This window comes from Notechis scutatus, unplaced genomic scaffold, assembly GCF_049901735.1.
Source record: "Notechis scutatus isolate UNSWTSFEM ecotype Mainland unplaced genomic scaffold, rNotScu1.2 NSCUSCF61, whole genome shotgun sequence".
NCBI lineage: Eukaryota > Metazoa > Chordata > Lepidosauria > Squamata > Elapidae > Notechis > Notechis scutatus.
The window spans coordinates 38,005-54,527 of NW_028263165.1; the positions used below are offsets into that span (position 1 = coordinate 38,005).

A 16,523-nucleotide genomic window follows, 5' to 3' on the forward strand; every position below is an offset into this window, starting at 1 on the left:
GGAAAGCAGCAGAAGCAGCAGAAGTCTTTCTTTCGCTCCCCCAAACTCCGCCAGAAATGAGTCTTTGTGAGACCTGTCGCACGTGCGCAGCCTTTTGGAGCAGGAGGCCTTGGAGGGTCCCAAAGACTCATTTCTGGTGGAGTTTGGGGGAGAGAAAGAAACACTTTTGCTGCTTTCCTTGCACGCAGCCAAAAGCAGAAGAAAGAAGCGGAAAGAAGCAACCCAGTGGCCAGGCGAGGTACATGGGGTGAGTGGGGCAAGTTCCCACCCCCTGCCCCTTTCCCCCTCCCCTCACTACCTCACGTTGTTCGCAATGCAAGTGACGCAAACCTTGTGTTCCCACGGGCCGGCCATGTGGGCGGCGCAGCCTTGTGTTCCTGCGCAGCTTGGATTAATTGCTTTTGGGGGTGACATTTCTCTGCAGACCACCAAATTTTTCTTGTGGACCACCAGTGGTCCCTGGCCCACTGATTGGCAACCAATGTGCTAGAGTACTGCAGGGCGCTGTCTCTTGGGCTCCTCCTGGAAGACTGTGCAGAAAGAGCAGCTGGCAGTTAAGAGAGTCTGGGATACAAGTGTCCTCAGGGCCTTCCCTTCAAGGGACTCTGGCTGGTGGGTCGGAGGGGGAAAGTGAGGGGAGGGGGCAGGCAGAGGCCCAGATGTGGGGCTGCTTTCCTAAATCCTCTGGCATAGCCAGGCACACACACCGTCCAGGATCTGCTTGGCTTCCAACCCGTTGCGCCTCTTATGGGCGTGGAAAGCAAACTTTTATTACAGCCCCCAGGCGAACCCGCAGCTTTTATGCGGGCGGTCACCTTCAGAGGATCTCGGAGGGGGCAGGGAGAAGGGCCGAAGGGACGGGGCGAGGGCGGAGACCGGGCGCTGCCATAGGCGGAGCGAAGGAGCCAGCAGTTACAGGTGCAAAAGCTCCTTAGGCGCCCGGGGGCTGCGGAGGGTGAGAAGCAGCGAAGGGAAAGAGCGCGGCTCCTTGGCGGAAGGGAGCGAGGTCCGGGCCGGACGCTGCCCAAACAGGCGGCGACCCCCTTCAGATCATCGACCGCCCCCCTCTGCCCAAAGGTTCCCCCAAAGGCCTGGGGGGCGAAGGGGGATCGATCGGAGAGCCTCGCCAGGAGAATCAGCGAGGAGGGCATCGCGGTGGCTGCGTTCACACAACCGGCGTGGCCAGGACGCTTCAACGCTAGCCTACCTGTTGGGGGCAGCGTCTCCTAGGACCCCTCCCTCCCTCCCTTCCCTTTCCTTCCCTCCCTCCCTCCTTCCTTCCCTTCCTTCTTTCCTTCCCTTTCCTCCTTCCTTCCCTTCCTTCTTTCCTTCCCTTTCCCTCCTTCCTTCCTTCTTCCTTCCTTCCTTCTTTCCTTCTTTCCTTCCTTCCTTCCTTCCTTCCTTCCTTCCTTCCTTCCTTCCTTCCTTCCTTCCTTCCTTCCTTCCTTCCTTCCTTCCCTTTACTTCCTTCCTTTCTTTCCTTCCTTTCTTCCTGCCTTCCTTCCTTCCTTCCTTTCCTTCCTTTCCTTCCTTCCTTCCTTCCCTTCTCTTTCTCTCCCTTTCCCTCTCTCTCCCCCTCCCTCTCATTCTCTCTCTCCCCCCTCTCTCCAGGAACCCCGGAGACGGCAAGGGAGCAGCGCCGTTTTCTCTCTTCTTCCTCGGACCCGGAGAATTTGGGCAGAGTTGGACTTTGTTTGTGGATCCCGACGGGACCCAACCGGGAGCAGCGCTTCAGCGCCTCCTCCTTAACGGGCGGACGGCCTCTTCGGTTGCCGGTGCAAAGGCGCGTGTGGTTGGAGGGCGATGCTGCTGCTGCACGGGGCGCCCCTCTGGCTCTTGGGAGCGGCACTGGGGGCCTTCGTGCTTGGAGCTTTTCGCGGTGAGTTTGCAGGGAAGAGTGAAAAGAGAGGAGTCAGAGCTCCACCCTCCTGTCCTTATCCTGCCTGGGCAAGGGGCCAGCAGCTCCGTCCATCCAGCAAACATTCCCCTCGCTTGGAAGGGTTTCCTCTCTGGGGAGCCGCTCAGATCTTGTGGCCTGCATCTTATCTAAATGTGCAGTGTGACTTTAAGATGTTGGACCGTCGGCCTATTTCCTCATTTGGGATCGATTCTATCACTGGTGCGGGCAGAAAGGAAGGTCTAAAGTTGGGAAAAGAATTGCTGAGAGGGTATTGAGGGTATGAGATTAAAATAGGACCAACGATTCTGGAAAAGGTAATACAGGAGCAAACTAATGTATATATGTATATGTTCTGTCTCACCTTCCTTCTTTCCCAAAAGATGAAAGAGTACAAACTCACACAAACACAGGCAGGCAAGCTGACTCGGACTTCACAGAGTTAATTCTTTGGAACTGATAACGTCCTTGGCATTCCAACACGCTCTGCCTGCCAAGTCCGAACCGACAACAAGTAAAATGCTACTTACAGAAAATAACAAGGCAGACCACAAAAATCATTCACAAAGAAAACCTGAAGTTGTCAAGCCAACTTCACTAAGTTCATTGTTTTTAACTGTTTTCTGAGTAATAAAATATTTTTTTTTTAAAAAAAACAGATGTTGGAGGGGATGGAGCTGCAGGGAAAACTGCAACCCCACCCAATCAATGCTGCCCTTCTCCTTCCTCCCTCTCCAGGCCCACCCTCACACTCCCTGAGCTACTTCTACCTGCACTTGCCAGAGCCCAGCAGGGGGCCACCTCAGTTCTCCATTAGGAGCTACCTGGACAACCAGCCCATCGCTCGCTTTGACAGCCTCACAGGGAAGATGGAGCCCCTGGTGCCCTGGATGGAGGACGGGGAGAAGGAGGCCTTTCTTTCTCCGGAGTGGGTCTTCAGGACCGAGCTGAAGTTATCCAAACTGGACCTCCTGGCTGGAGGTGAGCGGAGGCAGTGCCTCCTTTGGTCTCCAGGGTTGCAGGGGATGTAGTGGTGAGATTTTCTTGCCTGAAAAGGAAAGACAAAACACACACACACACACACAAACCCCTGATTTTCTCCCTCACTTAGAAATTCTACATGGCCTGAGAGCAGCCAAACAGGAGTAATGGAAGTAAAAGAGGTTTCTCCTTGTGTGATAAAGGAGAAATTGGGTTCCTCTCCCCAGGTGGGAAGGGGGTTATATAGACTCTAATGCTGTCTAGGGCAGGAGTCACCAACTGGTGGTCCTCAAGAAAATTTTGATGGTCCACAGAAAAAAAATCATTTGCATTGTTTATATTGCACTCAATCAGGGGCCATCAAACTACGCCGGATACGTGCAATGAAGGTTTGTGTTGCTGCAGAGAGTCCTGTGTTGGGGTGGGAAGGAAATTATCAGTCTGTTCCTGATTTCCATCTGAACAACCGGAACAACTTCAATTTGGGAGTTTAAAATTGAATCAATCTGCCAAATTGGGGATTATGTTGGCCAGTGTGAGAGCCTCACCCCAAATTCCATGTATCCTGTTGAAAAATAAACCTAAAGAGCTCCGATGGCCCATTTTGGGGGCTCCCACAGGCTGAAAGAGAGCCGTGGGAGAGGATGGCCAGGTGAGGTCTTGCTACTTCAATCGCCTGGCCAGAAACCCTCAAAATTCCAGGAATCCCATTTTGGCTGTTTCTGCAGAGCCCCCAGTGGGGAAGGTGACCCGCAAGGTGGTGGATGAATGCCTGGAGATCCTCACCTGCCAGGCCTTTGGCTTCTACCCCAAAGAGATCCAGGCCACCTGGAGGAGGGACGGAGAGATCTGGGAACACGAGACCTTCCATAGGAACATGGTCCCAAACTCAGACGGGACCTATTATGTCCGGCTCAGCATTGAGATCAACCCCAAGGAGAGGGACCATTTTCGGTGTCACCTGGAGCACGAGGGCTTGCAGGAGCCCCTGGACTTGGCTTTCAAGGAGGAAAGAGGTGAGAAGCTGAGAGGGTAGAAGTAGATTTTAGAGAAATGTTTGAAAATCTGTGTTTGGAGGGGTAGTTTTCTTCTGCAACATCTCATGTTTTCAGATGGAGAGCAGGAAAGGTCCTCCATTTAGCAATGGGAGAGAAGTGGTTTCTGTCAGAAGAGTTGGAAATGGTAATTTAATAGCAACAGTATGAAGATAGATGAGATGATTGATTGTGGCTCCTCCTTCTGCCCTTCAAGGCCATTCCCTCCTCCCTCTTTAGCCTTGGAGTGGAGGGGCTTCCTTCAGGTGGGGGCACTTCCTGGAGGCCAATGAAGGTTGGGAAAGGCTTCCACTGTTCAGCATCTCCACTTCAGGGAACTCTGGATCTGTCTAATGATCGGAACTATCTTTCTCCTTCTTTATCTCCAGGGTGGCTGATTCCTGTGGTAATTGTAGCAGGCTTACTCCCAGTAGTTGCGATTCCCTTCCTGATATGTAAGTGAAACAAACACACCCTCCAACACCCGCCCCCTGGGTCCTTCTGTGTTGACTGAGCTGGTGTGGATGGGAGAAAGGCTCTCTGAGGGTTGCAGCCAGGACCCCCATGAGACCCTCCCCCATAAAGAGCATTTAGAACATGGGCCAGAAAGGAAAAAGAAACTATGCAGCTATTATTCCACTTCCTGCAAAACTCAATATATTCCTGTTCTCTGGGAGGTAAACTCTTTGGCCTCAATGCCAAATATTTGGAGCAAATATCAGCAGCTCAGGAGTCCAAGGAAAATTTCCTTAAATGTTCTGGGAAAAGCTGGAAAACCCATAATGCTATCCCTGAAGAAGATCTATTTGCCACCTGGCAAAGGGAAGCTCTGATGGAAGGGGAGGTCCATGGAGGGAGAACCTGAGGACAGGCAGGAGCAGGGAGGAAGGTCCAGCGGGGGAAGCTCCTTTTCTTCTTCTTCTTCTTCTTCTTCTTCTTCTTCTTCTTCTTCTTCTTCTTCTTCTTCTTCTTCTTCTTCTTCTTCTTCTTCTTCTTCTTCTTCTTCTTCTTCTTCTTCTTCTTCTTCTTCTTCTTCTTCTTCTTCTTCTCCTGCTCCTCCTGCTCCTCCTGCTCCTCCTGCTCCTCCTGCTCCTCCTGCTCCTCCTCAGAGCAAGAGACCCGAGAGGGAGGGACGATGCAGGACTTGTCTCCTCAACTGAGTTTCACCAAGTGCATCTCAGCACTTCCTGGTAATTTTCTCAGCAAGATTTTGGAAGCGCTTTGCCATTTCCTTCTTCCAGGATGGTTCTTTTGACTTGTTTGTGATTCTGTGACCCAGCCAGGCCCAGATTAGACTTTCAAGATCAGCCAGAAGTTGCTCCTCCTTAGATCTGGGTAGGTTAAGATTGGGTCACAAATGTTACGACAGTGGAATCAAGAACTTCTGAGTCCAGAGTATATGAGGAAATACCATCTGTCTGGTACCCAGAAGATTGTGGGTGGTTTGGAATCATTGTTGTCGAGCCATTGATGGCAGTTCATTGCAGGTGTTCAGAATAAATCCTTCTCCAGCTCAGGCAGGAGCTCTCCCCCCCAACCCCCAAATAAACTAGCTGTCTTCTCTTTTTGCCACCTGTGAGGCTGGTTTGGGAGAAGACACGGAAATAACCACTATCAGGAAGTGGCAATCTGCCATGATCAGGCTCCTTCACAAAGAGGTCCTCCTCCCCCCAAGAATGAAGCAGAAGATGAGATTCGATCTCCCTTGTTGCCTCAATCAACATCAGAGGTGAGTGTGGCTGTTTCCGGCTATTGCTGCTCTTGAAGAAACAAAACTCGAGGCTTCAAATAGACCCAAGACCCAAGACCATCAAGGTTGTTGGGGTGGAGAATTACATTTTTCCAAGGTAGTCATGGATTGTTGGCTTCCTGGGGGCTCCTCTGATGGGCTGGTCTGCAGTGGAAGATCCAGCTCAGCTCAGCCTCACCGGCCCCTCAGCTCCTAGGCAGGAGAGGGAGGGAGGGAGGGAGAGGGAGGGAAAGGGAGAGAGGGAAGGAGGGAAGGAGGGAGAGAGAGAGGGAAGGAGAAAAGGAGGAAGAGAGAGAAGGAGGGAGAGGGAGAGAGGGAGAGGGAGAGAGAGGGAGGGAGAGAGGGAGGGAGAGGGAGAGGGAGACGGGGAAGGAGCCAGGAACAGGAGTCGGGGCACCCTGGGGAAATGGGGGATTTCTGTCCAGGAAAGATTGTATCCCTGCATTCATACTCATGTTTATTCTTATACATATTATTGTTAAGCCTGGATTCCCCAATGGGTGTTAAGGAAAATAAACTAAACAGAACGTGCAGCGAAGTCAGATAGGAAGACAGGTAAATGTGTGAGATAAGTTTTCTAGTTAACACGCAGTAAAAATACAGATACGCTTATGCTATCAAAAATATAGTTTATTCCATTTAAGAATTATAGCATAGTCAAATAAACGGTCCATTAGTCATGTATCAATTTCAGTCAAGTCTTGTCGGGGATACTCTATTTGCAAAGTCCGTGTTGAATAGCCAATGTCAGTACACTTACAATAAATCAGTCCAATCTTTATCTTCTCTCCATTGAGAAATCAACACTCCTTTTTCTCTCCCCATTTCAGCAAGAACGCAGTCATCAATCCATCCAGTAATTAGGGATCTTCAAGCCAGAGAGAGTGAGCTGCAATTGCCTCGCTTCTTATATTGTGCTTTTACAACCACACCCTTAATTACATTCTTGCTGTTAAAGTTACACACACTTTAACTAACAAACCATGATACCATATTTATTATTTTTTACCCAAACCAGTTAGGGTAAACAATGTTATCCTGAACAATTATCTTCCAAGCAATTGTCAAATCAAATAAAAAATAAAAAAGGGCTGGAGGGGAGGAGGAGAGGAAAAGGTCAACTGGGGCTATCCAGGAAAAAAAAGGCTCCTTGGTCTTGATGAGCTGGATGCATAAGGAACCCTGGGGGAGAAGTGAGGAAGCCCCCACCAGCAGCTCTTTGTGCATGGGAGAGGGGGGGTTGCAATCCTTCCTTCCTCTTTGGCTGCTCCCCTCCTGCCTGGGGAGGCTGCAGTGGAGGGAGGAAGAGAGAGCTGAGGGGAGGAGAGAAGAAATAGACCCCCACCCCATACATATGGGGGTGTTGACTTTCTCCATTTTCCCCCTCTTTCAAGCACAAGGCATCCTACGGAGTGCACAGGAGTCAGAGTGATCCAGAAGCCTCAGTGTCACCATTGTGCAGGCAAGAAAAGGGGAGTGCAAAGTGAAAAACGTGGGATGGGAGCCAGCCAAGCGCATCCGTGAACACCAACTGGCTGTCAGAGGACATGATGAAAACTCCTTGATTTCACAATATAGGGATAGCCTCAACCATCGTTTCAACTGGGAAACTGCGAGCAAGCCAAATCCAGAAAACATTAGAGAATTCCTGGAGGCTTGGCACTTACTGTGGACAAATTGGCCATCAACAGGCACATAGAGATAAACAACATCTACATCCCACTGAAAAGAAACAGTCCAAACACCCAAAGGAAACAAAAAGTACCTTTTAACCAGCAATCTATATGAGCAGAAATGAACACCAAGATTAACACTAGACCAGCAACCAAGTAAACAGCATCCCAATCGAACAATTACCAATACAGGCAAAGAAGCTAACATTAAACAACAGTTTAATCAAGGAACTCCAAGAAGAGCCCCACCAACAGTGACAGGGCAAGTCACTAGGATCTAAAAAGAGAGCAAACCCCACTCACTTCTAGCTCTGATGACCTCACCTAAGAGCCCTGGTGGCCCAGTGATTAGAATGCAGTATTGCAGGCTGACTCCACCGACTGCCAGCAGTTCGATCCTGACCGGCTCAAGGTTGACTCAGCCTTCCATCCTCCAGATTGTAGGGGACAATATGCTGACTCTGTCAACAGCTTAGAAAGAGCTGTAAAGCACTGTGAAGGGGATGTAAGTCAATATAAGTAACAATAAGTGGGGGTCCTGTGCAGCCCCTCCCAGCCTTGCTGTGTTTGGGGACTTTTACAAAAGAACCCGATTCTTGTCCTTGTATTTCTTCTTGCTGCAGTCAGCATAGATCTCATTAAAGGATGAGGTTTCTTATGTGTCCTCCCCCCTCCCCAGATTAGGGAGGCGAGGAGCAGATCCAGGGCCAAGTGATGTTCCTTGACTGTGACTTCCACCTGTACTGTTTCTCCCTGGAGGAGTCTTGGGTGCCTGGCTGAGGTGGTCACATAGCTGGTTCCAGTTCAGCAGAGACACGAAGGAAGGCTCTCTGCAGCTTTGCCACTCGCAACCCCAGGAAAAGTCTCGTGGCAAAGGAATGGAGCCAGGTCTCTTCTTCTACGAGGGCCTTGCAAGTTCCCTTAGGGAGATGCCTGGATGGAGATGGGGGAACCTCAGGGTCTTGGGAATGGTTACTGAGGGGATATGAGAAACCATTGAGCATATTCCCAAGAAGTTGCCAGGAAGATCTTTGTCCACATTGCAGAAACATGCCCTTCTGCTTTTCCTTTTTATTTGAATTCCTGAATGTTGCTTTTTTCTGCCCCTTTCTTTTTTTTTCCCCCTTTGCTTTTTTTGTATACTTCTTTATGTTTTGTAACTTTATTAATGTTTGGGGGAAAAAACACCAGCAATAAAAGCTAAACTATTTGGATGATAACTTGCTGTACAGTTCTTGATTTATGTGTTTGCTTATCAAATGTATACACACCATCCGTCTCATCTTCCCTGAAGGGTTTACAAAGAAATTACAATTTCCTTCCGTTCTAATGAATGTTGATGCCGATGATATAAAAAGTGGTCTGATAGCTATTAGGGTTGTGAACAATCTTTCACAAGTATCACACCAGGTGTCAGACTACAGAACTTTTTCCCATTCCATTAACAAGAATGAACTTTAGTTCTGAATGAACTAAAGAGGCTGAAAAAATGTTAGAAAGCAACATAACGATGATGGAGTTAACTGAAGCACTCAAGAAGCAAAATAATGGAAAGGCACCAGGCCCAGATGGACTCCTGGCAGAATTTTATAAAACATTACAAGAATCATTGAACCTTCCATTGCTAGAAGTTATGAATGAAGTTATGTTAAAGAAGAAGATACCTAAATCATGGTCAGAAGCCTATATTACACTTATCCCTAAAGAGGAGGCCGACCCATTACAAATTAAGAACTATAGACCCATTTCTTTACTAAATGCAGATTACAAAATCTTTGCTTCAATATTGGCAGAAAGACTAAAAAAATATTTAAATAATTTTATCCATCCTGATCAAAATGGATTTCTGCCAAAGAGACAAATTAAAGACAATATGAGAATAATCTTGGACACCTTGGAATACTACGAGGCACATCCTGAAAAACAAATGGCTCTGATATTTCTAGATGCACAGAAGGCATTTGATAATGTGAATTGGCGATTCATGCTATTACTGTTGGAACAAATGGGTTTTGCTAGAAAATTCATCCAAGCAATAGAAGCTATATACTATAAGCAAATGGCAAAAGTAATAATAGAGGGAGCTGACAGACTCGATTAATATAAGAAAAGGAACAAGGCAAGGGTGCCCGCTATCACCTTTGTTGTTTGTGTTAACTTTGGGAGTGTTAAACAGAAATATTACAGATGAAAAGAATATAAAAGGAATGAAAATCAAAAAGGAAGAATTTAAGCTGCAAGCATTTGCGGATGATCTGGTTTTCATTTTAGAAGACCCTTTAGAAACAGCATCAAAAATGATAGAAAAGATAGAGACATGGAAAGGTGGCTGGTTTGAAAATAAATAAAGATAAGACAAAGATTTTGACAAAGAATATGCTATTAAGACAAAAGGAAGAACTGGCAGACCTATTGAAAATTCAAGTCACGAATAAGATCAAGTACTTGGGGATATATTTGACAGCAAGATGTAGTACATTAAAACAGAATAATTATATTAAACTTAAACAGCAGATAGCGCTAGATTTGGCGAAATGGGAAAACTTACAACTCTCACTAATAGGGAGAATCTCAACAATCAAGATGAATATATTACCCAGAATTTTATATTTGTTTCAAACAATTCCAATTAGGCTTGGAAAAGACTATTTTGAAGATTTAAATAAAATTGTGTTGAAATATATATGGCAAGGTAAGAAAGCGAGAATAAAGTTAAAACTTTTGCAAGATGCTAGAATTAGAGGAGGATTTGGTTTGCCTAATTGGGAATTGTACTACCAAGCTACAAATTTGATGTGGGTCAAGGAATGGATAACACTAAGAAATGCTAGATTGTTGACATTAGAAGGACATGATTTGTTGTTGGGGTGGCATGCTTTTTTATGGTACAAAGGAACTAAAACACAGGGGTATTTTAGAAGACATTATATACGGGAGTCTCTGTGGTTAAACTGGGAGAAGAGTAAAAGACAATGTTATTTGAAAATTCTAGTCTGGTTATCGAATATTGAAGCATTCTCGTATCTTATAACATACAAAAAGGAACAAACAGTTAGATATGGTGAAATACTGAATGAAAAGGGTGAACTTAAATCTATGCAAAAACTAGAGGAACAAGGTATAAAGATGAATTGGTTTTCATATGCGCAAATATATTCAAGGTATGATAAAGATTCTAAAACAGAAGGTTTCTATGATAAACTGACTGACTTAGATAAGATTTTGACAGGTACTGATGAAAAGGTAATTAAAACATTGTATGGATATCTATTAGAAATTAAACTAGAAGAAGAACAAGTTAAAGAAACTATGGTTGCTTGGGGGAAAAATTTTGGATATGGGATTGATTTAGAGAAATGGCAAAAATTGTGGTCTCAAAATTATAAAATGACAATGTCTGTTAAGCCTGTATTCCCCAACGGGTGTTAAGGAAAACAAACTAAACAGAATGTGCAGCGAAGTCAGATAGGAAGACAGGTAAATGTGTGAGATAAGTTTTCTAGTTAACACGCAGTAAAAATACAGATACGCTTGTGCTATCAAAAGTATAGTTTATTCCATTTTAAGAATTATAGCATAGTCAAATAAATGGTCCATTAGTCATATATCAATTTCAGTCAAGTCTTGTCGGGGATACTCTGCTTGCAAAGTCCGTGTTGAATAGCCAATGTCAGTACACTTACAATAAATCAGTCCAATCTTATCTTCTCTCCATTGAGAAAAATATCAACACTCCTACAAGAACGCAGTCATCAATCCATCCAGTAATTAGGGATCAGTAAGCCAGAGAGAGAGAGAGAGCTGCATTTGCCTCGCTTCATATATAGTGCTTTTACAACCACACCCTTAATTACATTCTTGCTGTTAACGTTACACACACTTTAACTAACAAACCATGATACCATATTTATTATTTTTACCCAAACCAGTTAGGGTAAACAATGTTATCCCTAACATTCTCCCCTTTTGGGTAATAATAATAATATTACAATAATATAACCATTTACACCTTTAAATCATAATTGTTACAACTCTCTTTAAATTTTACAATACCTTGAGCTTTTGTAAACTGGTCTGCAATATTTTCTTCCGTCATGCAGTACTCAAGTCTAATTAGACCATTTTTCACAGATTCTCTAACATTTAAGTATCTTAAATCAGTATGCTTTGATCTAGTCTTTACAGCAATATTAGTAGCTAATTGTATAGCTGCCTGGTTGTCCTCGTACACAATAATAGAATCTTTAACAGTTATACCCATGTCTAATAATAACTGTACAGAATTAAGTCAGTGCATAGTAATGACAGACATGAAAATTCTGCTTCCATCGTGGACAAGCTAATATGCTGTTGTCTGATTGACCTCCACCCTATTAGTGTCTTACCAAGTAATATAGCCATCCCAGATGTTGATTTTCTAGTGTTTATGTCAGTTGCAAAACTTGCATCTGCATAGGCACTAAGATTCAAATCACCTTTTGGCTCTAGATACAATGCATGGTGCATTGTTCCTTTAAGATATCTTAAAATTCTCTTTAGTGCTTGCCAATGACATTGATGTGGATCATTATTATATCGTACCAGCTGATTAACACTATAAGCTATATCTGGCCTAGACCAATTGCTTATATATAATAAGCTACCAATCAAAGATTGATATATGGTCTTATCAAATTTGGGACTTTGAGCATCAATTTTGCAAATTTCCTGACTCATTGGAGTCTTTGCAGGCTTACAAAGTTCCATTTTATACAATTTAATTAATTGGCAAATTTTATCCTCTTGAGATATCTTAAATCCTTTTGTGGTTTTGTTAATTGTCAATCCTAGATACTTTTTAATTTCACCTAAATGCTTTAATTTTATCCTTTTGGCTAATAATGAAATAATCTCAGTAGCTTCATTATTGGTCTTAGTAATCAAAGCAATATCATCTGTAAATAATAACAATAATGACACCGTTCCATTATTTTCTCTTTTAAACATACATGGATCTGCTAAACCAGATTTAAACCCTATATTGTTTAATTCTTTCACAATATATTGGTTCCATTCATAGCCAGATTGTTTCAATCCATATAAACTCTTCTTGAGTTTCCAACAATCATTGCTATTTACTTTATTATCATTTATACCAACTGGTTTTTTCAAATATATTGTATGCTGCAAAGGTGCATGAAGATATGCAGTTTCTACATCTAAATGGTTAACTATATAATTATTCTTAGCTGCCCATACTAACGCTGCTCTTAAAGTTGTAGCCTTAAGATTTGGTGCAAATACCTCATCATAATCAAATGTATTTTGGTTAAATCCTCGTGCTACTAATCTAGCTTTATAAGTTACTTTCCCATTATTTCCAGTTTTTACTTTAAATATCCATTTGCACCCAATGGATTTTTCTCCTGGAGGTAATTTGGTTTCTTAATAAACCTTCATTTCCTTTAATGAATTTAACTCTTTTTCCATTGCCTTTTTCCAATTCTCCTGTTCCTTAGCAGGATACATCTTAAGTTCATCTATGCTAGTAGGAACGTTATTTACTTGGCAAACTATACTTGCCTGATACCTATCAGGTGGTTTGGTTATACGCGTTGTGCGTCTAGGTATAACTGGACTTACAGGTGGACTTTCCTTTATTTCCTGTTCTTGACTATCTATCTCTTCTTGATCAATTATTTCCTCTTGATCTGATTCTATTTGCTCTTCTTCTTTAATTGAACTTTTCTTATAACTAGTCTTTTCTTTCTGCCTCTTATAGGGTTCTATAATAACATCATTATCTGAATCTTGCTCTAATCTATTCCATCCTATATGTTCTAGGAATTGTGCACTAGCACTGCAGTATACTCTAGATGTACCTGGTTCCCAGAATCTATAAGATCTATGGTTTGCTTGATATCCAACAAAAATTAATCTTTTAGCTCTATGTTGTCCTTTGTGCCTGAGTTGTGTAGGGATATGCACCCATGCTGGTGCACCAAATGTGTGAATCTAACTCAAATCAGGTTTCCTACCATGCCACAGAGTGAATGGTAATTCACCTGTTGTTGAATTAACAACATTGTTTAATATGTGATTCCCACACATTATAGCTTCTCCCCACAAATTGTCAGGTAATCCAGAATCAGATAACATTGTCCTTCCCATTGATTGCAGTGTTTGGCCTCTTCTCTCTATAAATGCATTATGTTGAGGCCTATATGGTGCAGACTTTTTATGTTGAATACCTGCCATTCTAAGTCTATTCTGGAATTTATTATTTGTAAATTCTGTAGCATTATCTGTTATAAGAGTTACTAATTTCTTTTTAGTTTTCCTCTCTGCAAATTTTAACCAATTAAAGAAATTTGTATACGTTTCAGTTTTTCTCTTCATTAAAAAACAGAAACCATACCTAGAATAGTGGTCCATTATGCTTAAAATGTATCTAGCACCACCTACACTTGGCTTTTTAGGACCTATTATATCGGCAAATACTACCTCTAAAGGCTCTTTGGTAGTAAATCCATCAACTCTATTTGCCGGTATAACTTTGCTTTTGTTTTGATTACAAGCAGAACATTGCAAATACTTATTACAAGGTTTCAAACTTATTCCTTTAGATAGTTGAACAGTTCTCTTAATCATTTTAAAATTTAAATGACCTAGCCTTCGGTGTAACAAGTGAATACATTCATTATGAGGTTTTCTATTATCATAAACTGTGTTAGCCACTTCTAAACCATTATCATTTAACACATATAAGTCACCTCTTAAAGATGCAGTAATTTTCTTACCTTCTTTTTCAATTAAACAAGTATCTCCCTTAAAGGTAACTATGTATCCTAATCTAACCAACATTCTAACAGAAAGCAAATTAAATTTAAGTTGAGGTACATATAACATTTTTATGTTCTCATTTATACTAGAACAATGAGCTATACCTTCACCTTTTGCCTTCAGTTTCCATCCGTTTGCCAATGAGATATGCTGTGAACTCATGGACATTTTTACAAATTTTTTGTTATCATTTGTAATACAGTGGGACGCACCACTGTCAACCACCCATAAATTATTTTTTACAACTCCATTACTATACATTGCTAACTCATAATTCTTATTTCTTCTTTGATGGCTTACAGCATTCTGGCTTGCATTCTTGCGCTTTGGTTTCTTACAAAATCTTGCTAAATGTCCTCTCCCCCCACAATTAAAACACTTTTTAATTGCGAATGCAGTAGGAGATTCATTATTTTCCTTTTGAGGTTGCTCCCTCCTTAACTGATCTCTTTCAAGCCTTCTTCTGGCCTCTTCAATCAATCTGCCAGTGATATCAGTTAAAGTTAGGCTTTCTTTAGGCAATATTTCAAGGGAAGTTATGTAGTCATCAAAACTTTCGTCTAATGAAGATAGAATTATGTAGACCTGGTGTAGTTCAGAGAAAATTAACTCCTTCTCATGAAGTTCTTGAAAAATGCTTTTCATAGTATTCAAATGACTCAGCATATCACCATTCTTTTGGAGATACCTCCGGAAAAGCTTCTGTGTTAGATTTATGTGAGCACCAACGTTATCTCGAACATAAATCCTCCTCAGTTTTTGCCAACACCCAACAGCTGTTTGCTCTCCTCGTATATGAACAAGTTGCTGATCAGTTAATGTGAGTCCTATGATGCAAAGTTGTTAGGTATAACATTGATACCAAATATGGTTTGAGTGAATAAATATATAAAACTTAGATATCATGGTTTAAGTGCTTATCACTTTAAGCACAATGCTGCAGGCAATTAGCCGATTAAGGGTGCGGTTAGAAGTTACAATATAAGGAAGCATTAGAAGCTGGAAAGCTTACTGCGACTAATTGTGAGTGCCTGTGACTGAACTGTTCTTGTTTGCTACTGTTTGCTGATTTACTGCGTAATTCTACTGTTCTACTGTTTGAACTTCTTGCTGAATATCCAGCGTTTGTTCCTCTGGAGAGAGGCATCGGAGGAGGAGAAGATATCTTTATCGGCTGATAAAGATATTGCAAGGACTCTTAACTTGGACTATACTAGTGAGTCTTACTGGATGGAAATATAGTGAATGACATAATGGACTGAATGACAATGCTTTAAACTCTAAATGGATTAAAAACTATTTAAACTACAAACAGTGTTTGTGTTCAGTGTGTGTATACTCTGGGGCCCTTCCACTCTCGTTTGGCTGCCTGGTTTGACTACTGCTGCAATACTCTGCTAGGGGTTAATCCCCAAACACTAACAAAAGTGCTTGTTCATTTTTCTGTTTAAATTCTTCTATCTTTTGACTATCTTCCTCATCTTCAGAATCCCATTCTTCTACGTTTGGTGGATTTTCAATTATGTTCCACAGACCTTCTCTTCGTAGAAGTAGACTATATTTCATAGACCATGAAACATAGTTTGTTCCATCCAGCTTGGATATAAGGGACAAACTTTGTAGACTGTCTTGTGCCATATTTCACTATATGGATATAAAACTATAATTGATAAAACACAGCTGTCTGTTTACTGTAACGTGTAACAACACAAAATCTCACTTTTTACATAAACCTGTTTTTATCCTAGTTAAACTGACTTTGCAGTCTCTCTGGGCCCATAACCAGTGTTAAGCCTGTATTCCCCAACGGGTGTTAAGGAAAACAAACTAAACAGAATGTGCAGCGAAGTCAGATAGGAAGACAGGTAAATGTGTGAGATAAGTTTTCTAGTTAACACGCAGTAAAAATACAGATACGCTTGTGCTATCAAAAGTATAGTTTATTCCATTTTAAGAATTATAGCATAGATAAGTTTTCTAGTTAACACGCAGTAAAAATACAGATACGCTTGTGCTATCAAAAGTATAGTTTATTCCATTTTAAGAATTATAGCATAGTCAAATAAACGGTCCATTAGTCATATATCAATTTCAGTCAAGTCTTGTTGGGGATACTCTGCTTGCAAAGTCCGTGTTGAATAGCCAATGTCAGTACACTTACAATAAATCTGTCCAATCTTATCTTCTCTCCGTTGAGAAAAATATCAACACTCCTACAAGAATGCAGTCATCAATCCATCCAGTGATTAGGGATCAGTAAGCCAGAGAGAGAGAGAGCTGCATTTGCCTCGCTTCATATATAGTGCTTTTACAACCACACCCTTAATTACATTCTTGCTGTTAAAGTTACACACACTTTAACTAAC

The 16,523-nt window shown here is 42.4% G+C and overlaps 1 protein-coding gene across 3 annotated transcripts in view; it reads left to right on the plus strand.

Moving 5' to 3' along the window:
- Window positions 1-16,523, plus strand: part of LOC148128465 (major histocompatibility complex class I-related protein 1-like) — a 56,419-nt gene that overhangs the window by 13,117 nt on the left and 26,779 nt on the right. The window contains exons 3-6 of one of the 3 annotated variants that reach the window (XM_087949047.1): window positions 3,607-3,894; window positions 4,302-4,367; window positions 5,493-5,641; window positions 7,057-7,164. The exons of 1 other annotated variant lie outside the window; for it this stretch is intronic. In XM_087949047.1, the coding sequence (XP_087805173.1) occupies window positions 3,607-3,894; window positions 4,302-4,367; window positions 5,493-5,641; window positions 7,057-7,149 (596 nt within the window). In that variant the 3' untranslated portion in view covers window positions 7,150-7,164. Of the gene's footprint in view, window positions 1-3,606; window positions 3,895-4,301; window positions 4,368-5,492; window positions 5,642-7,056; window positions 7,165-16,523 lie in introns of those variants that run through there. One more of the 3 variants, XM_087949048.1, reaches the window with a different exon arrangement.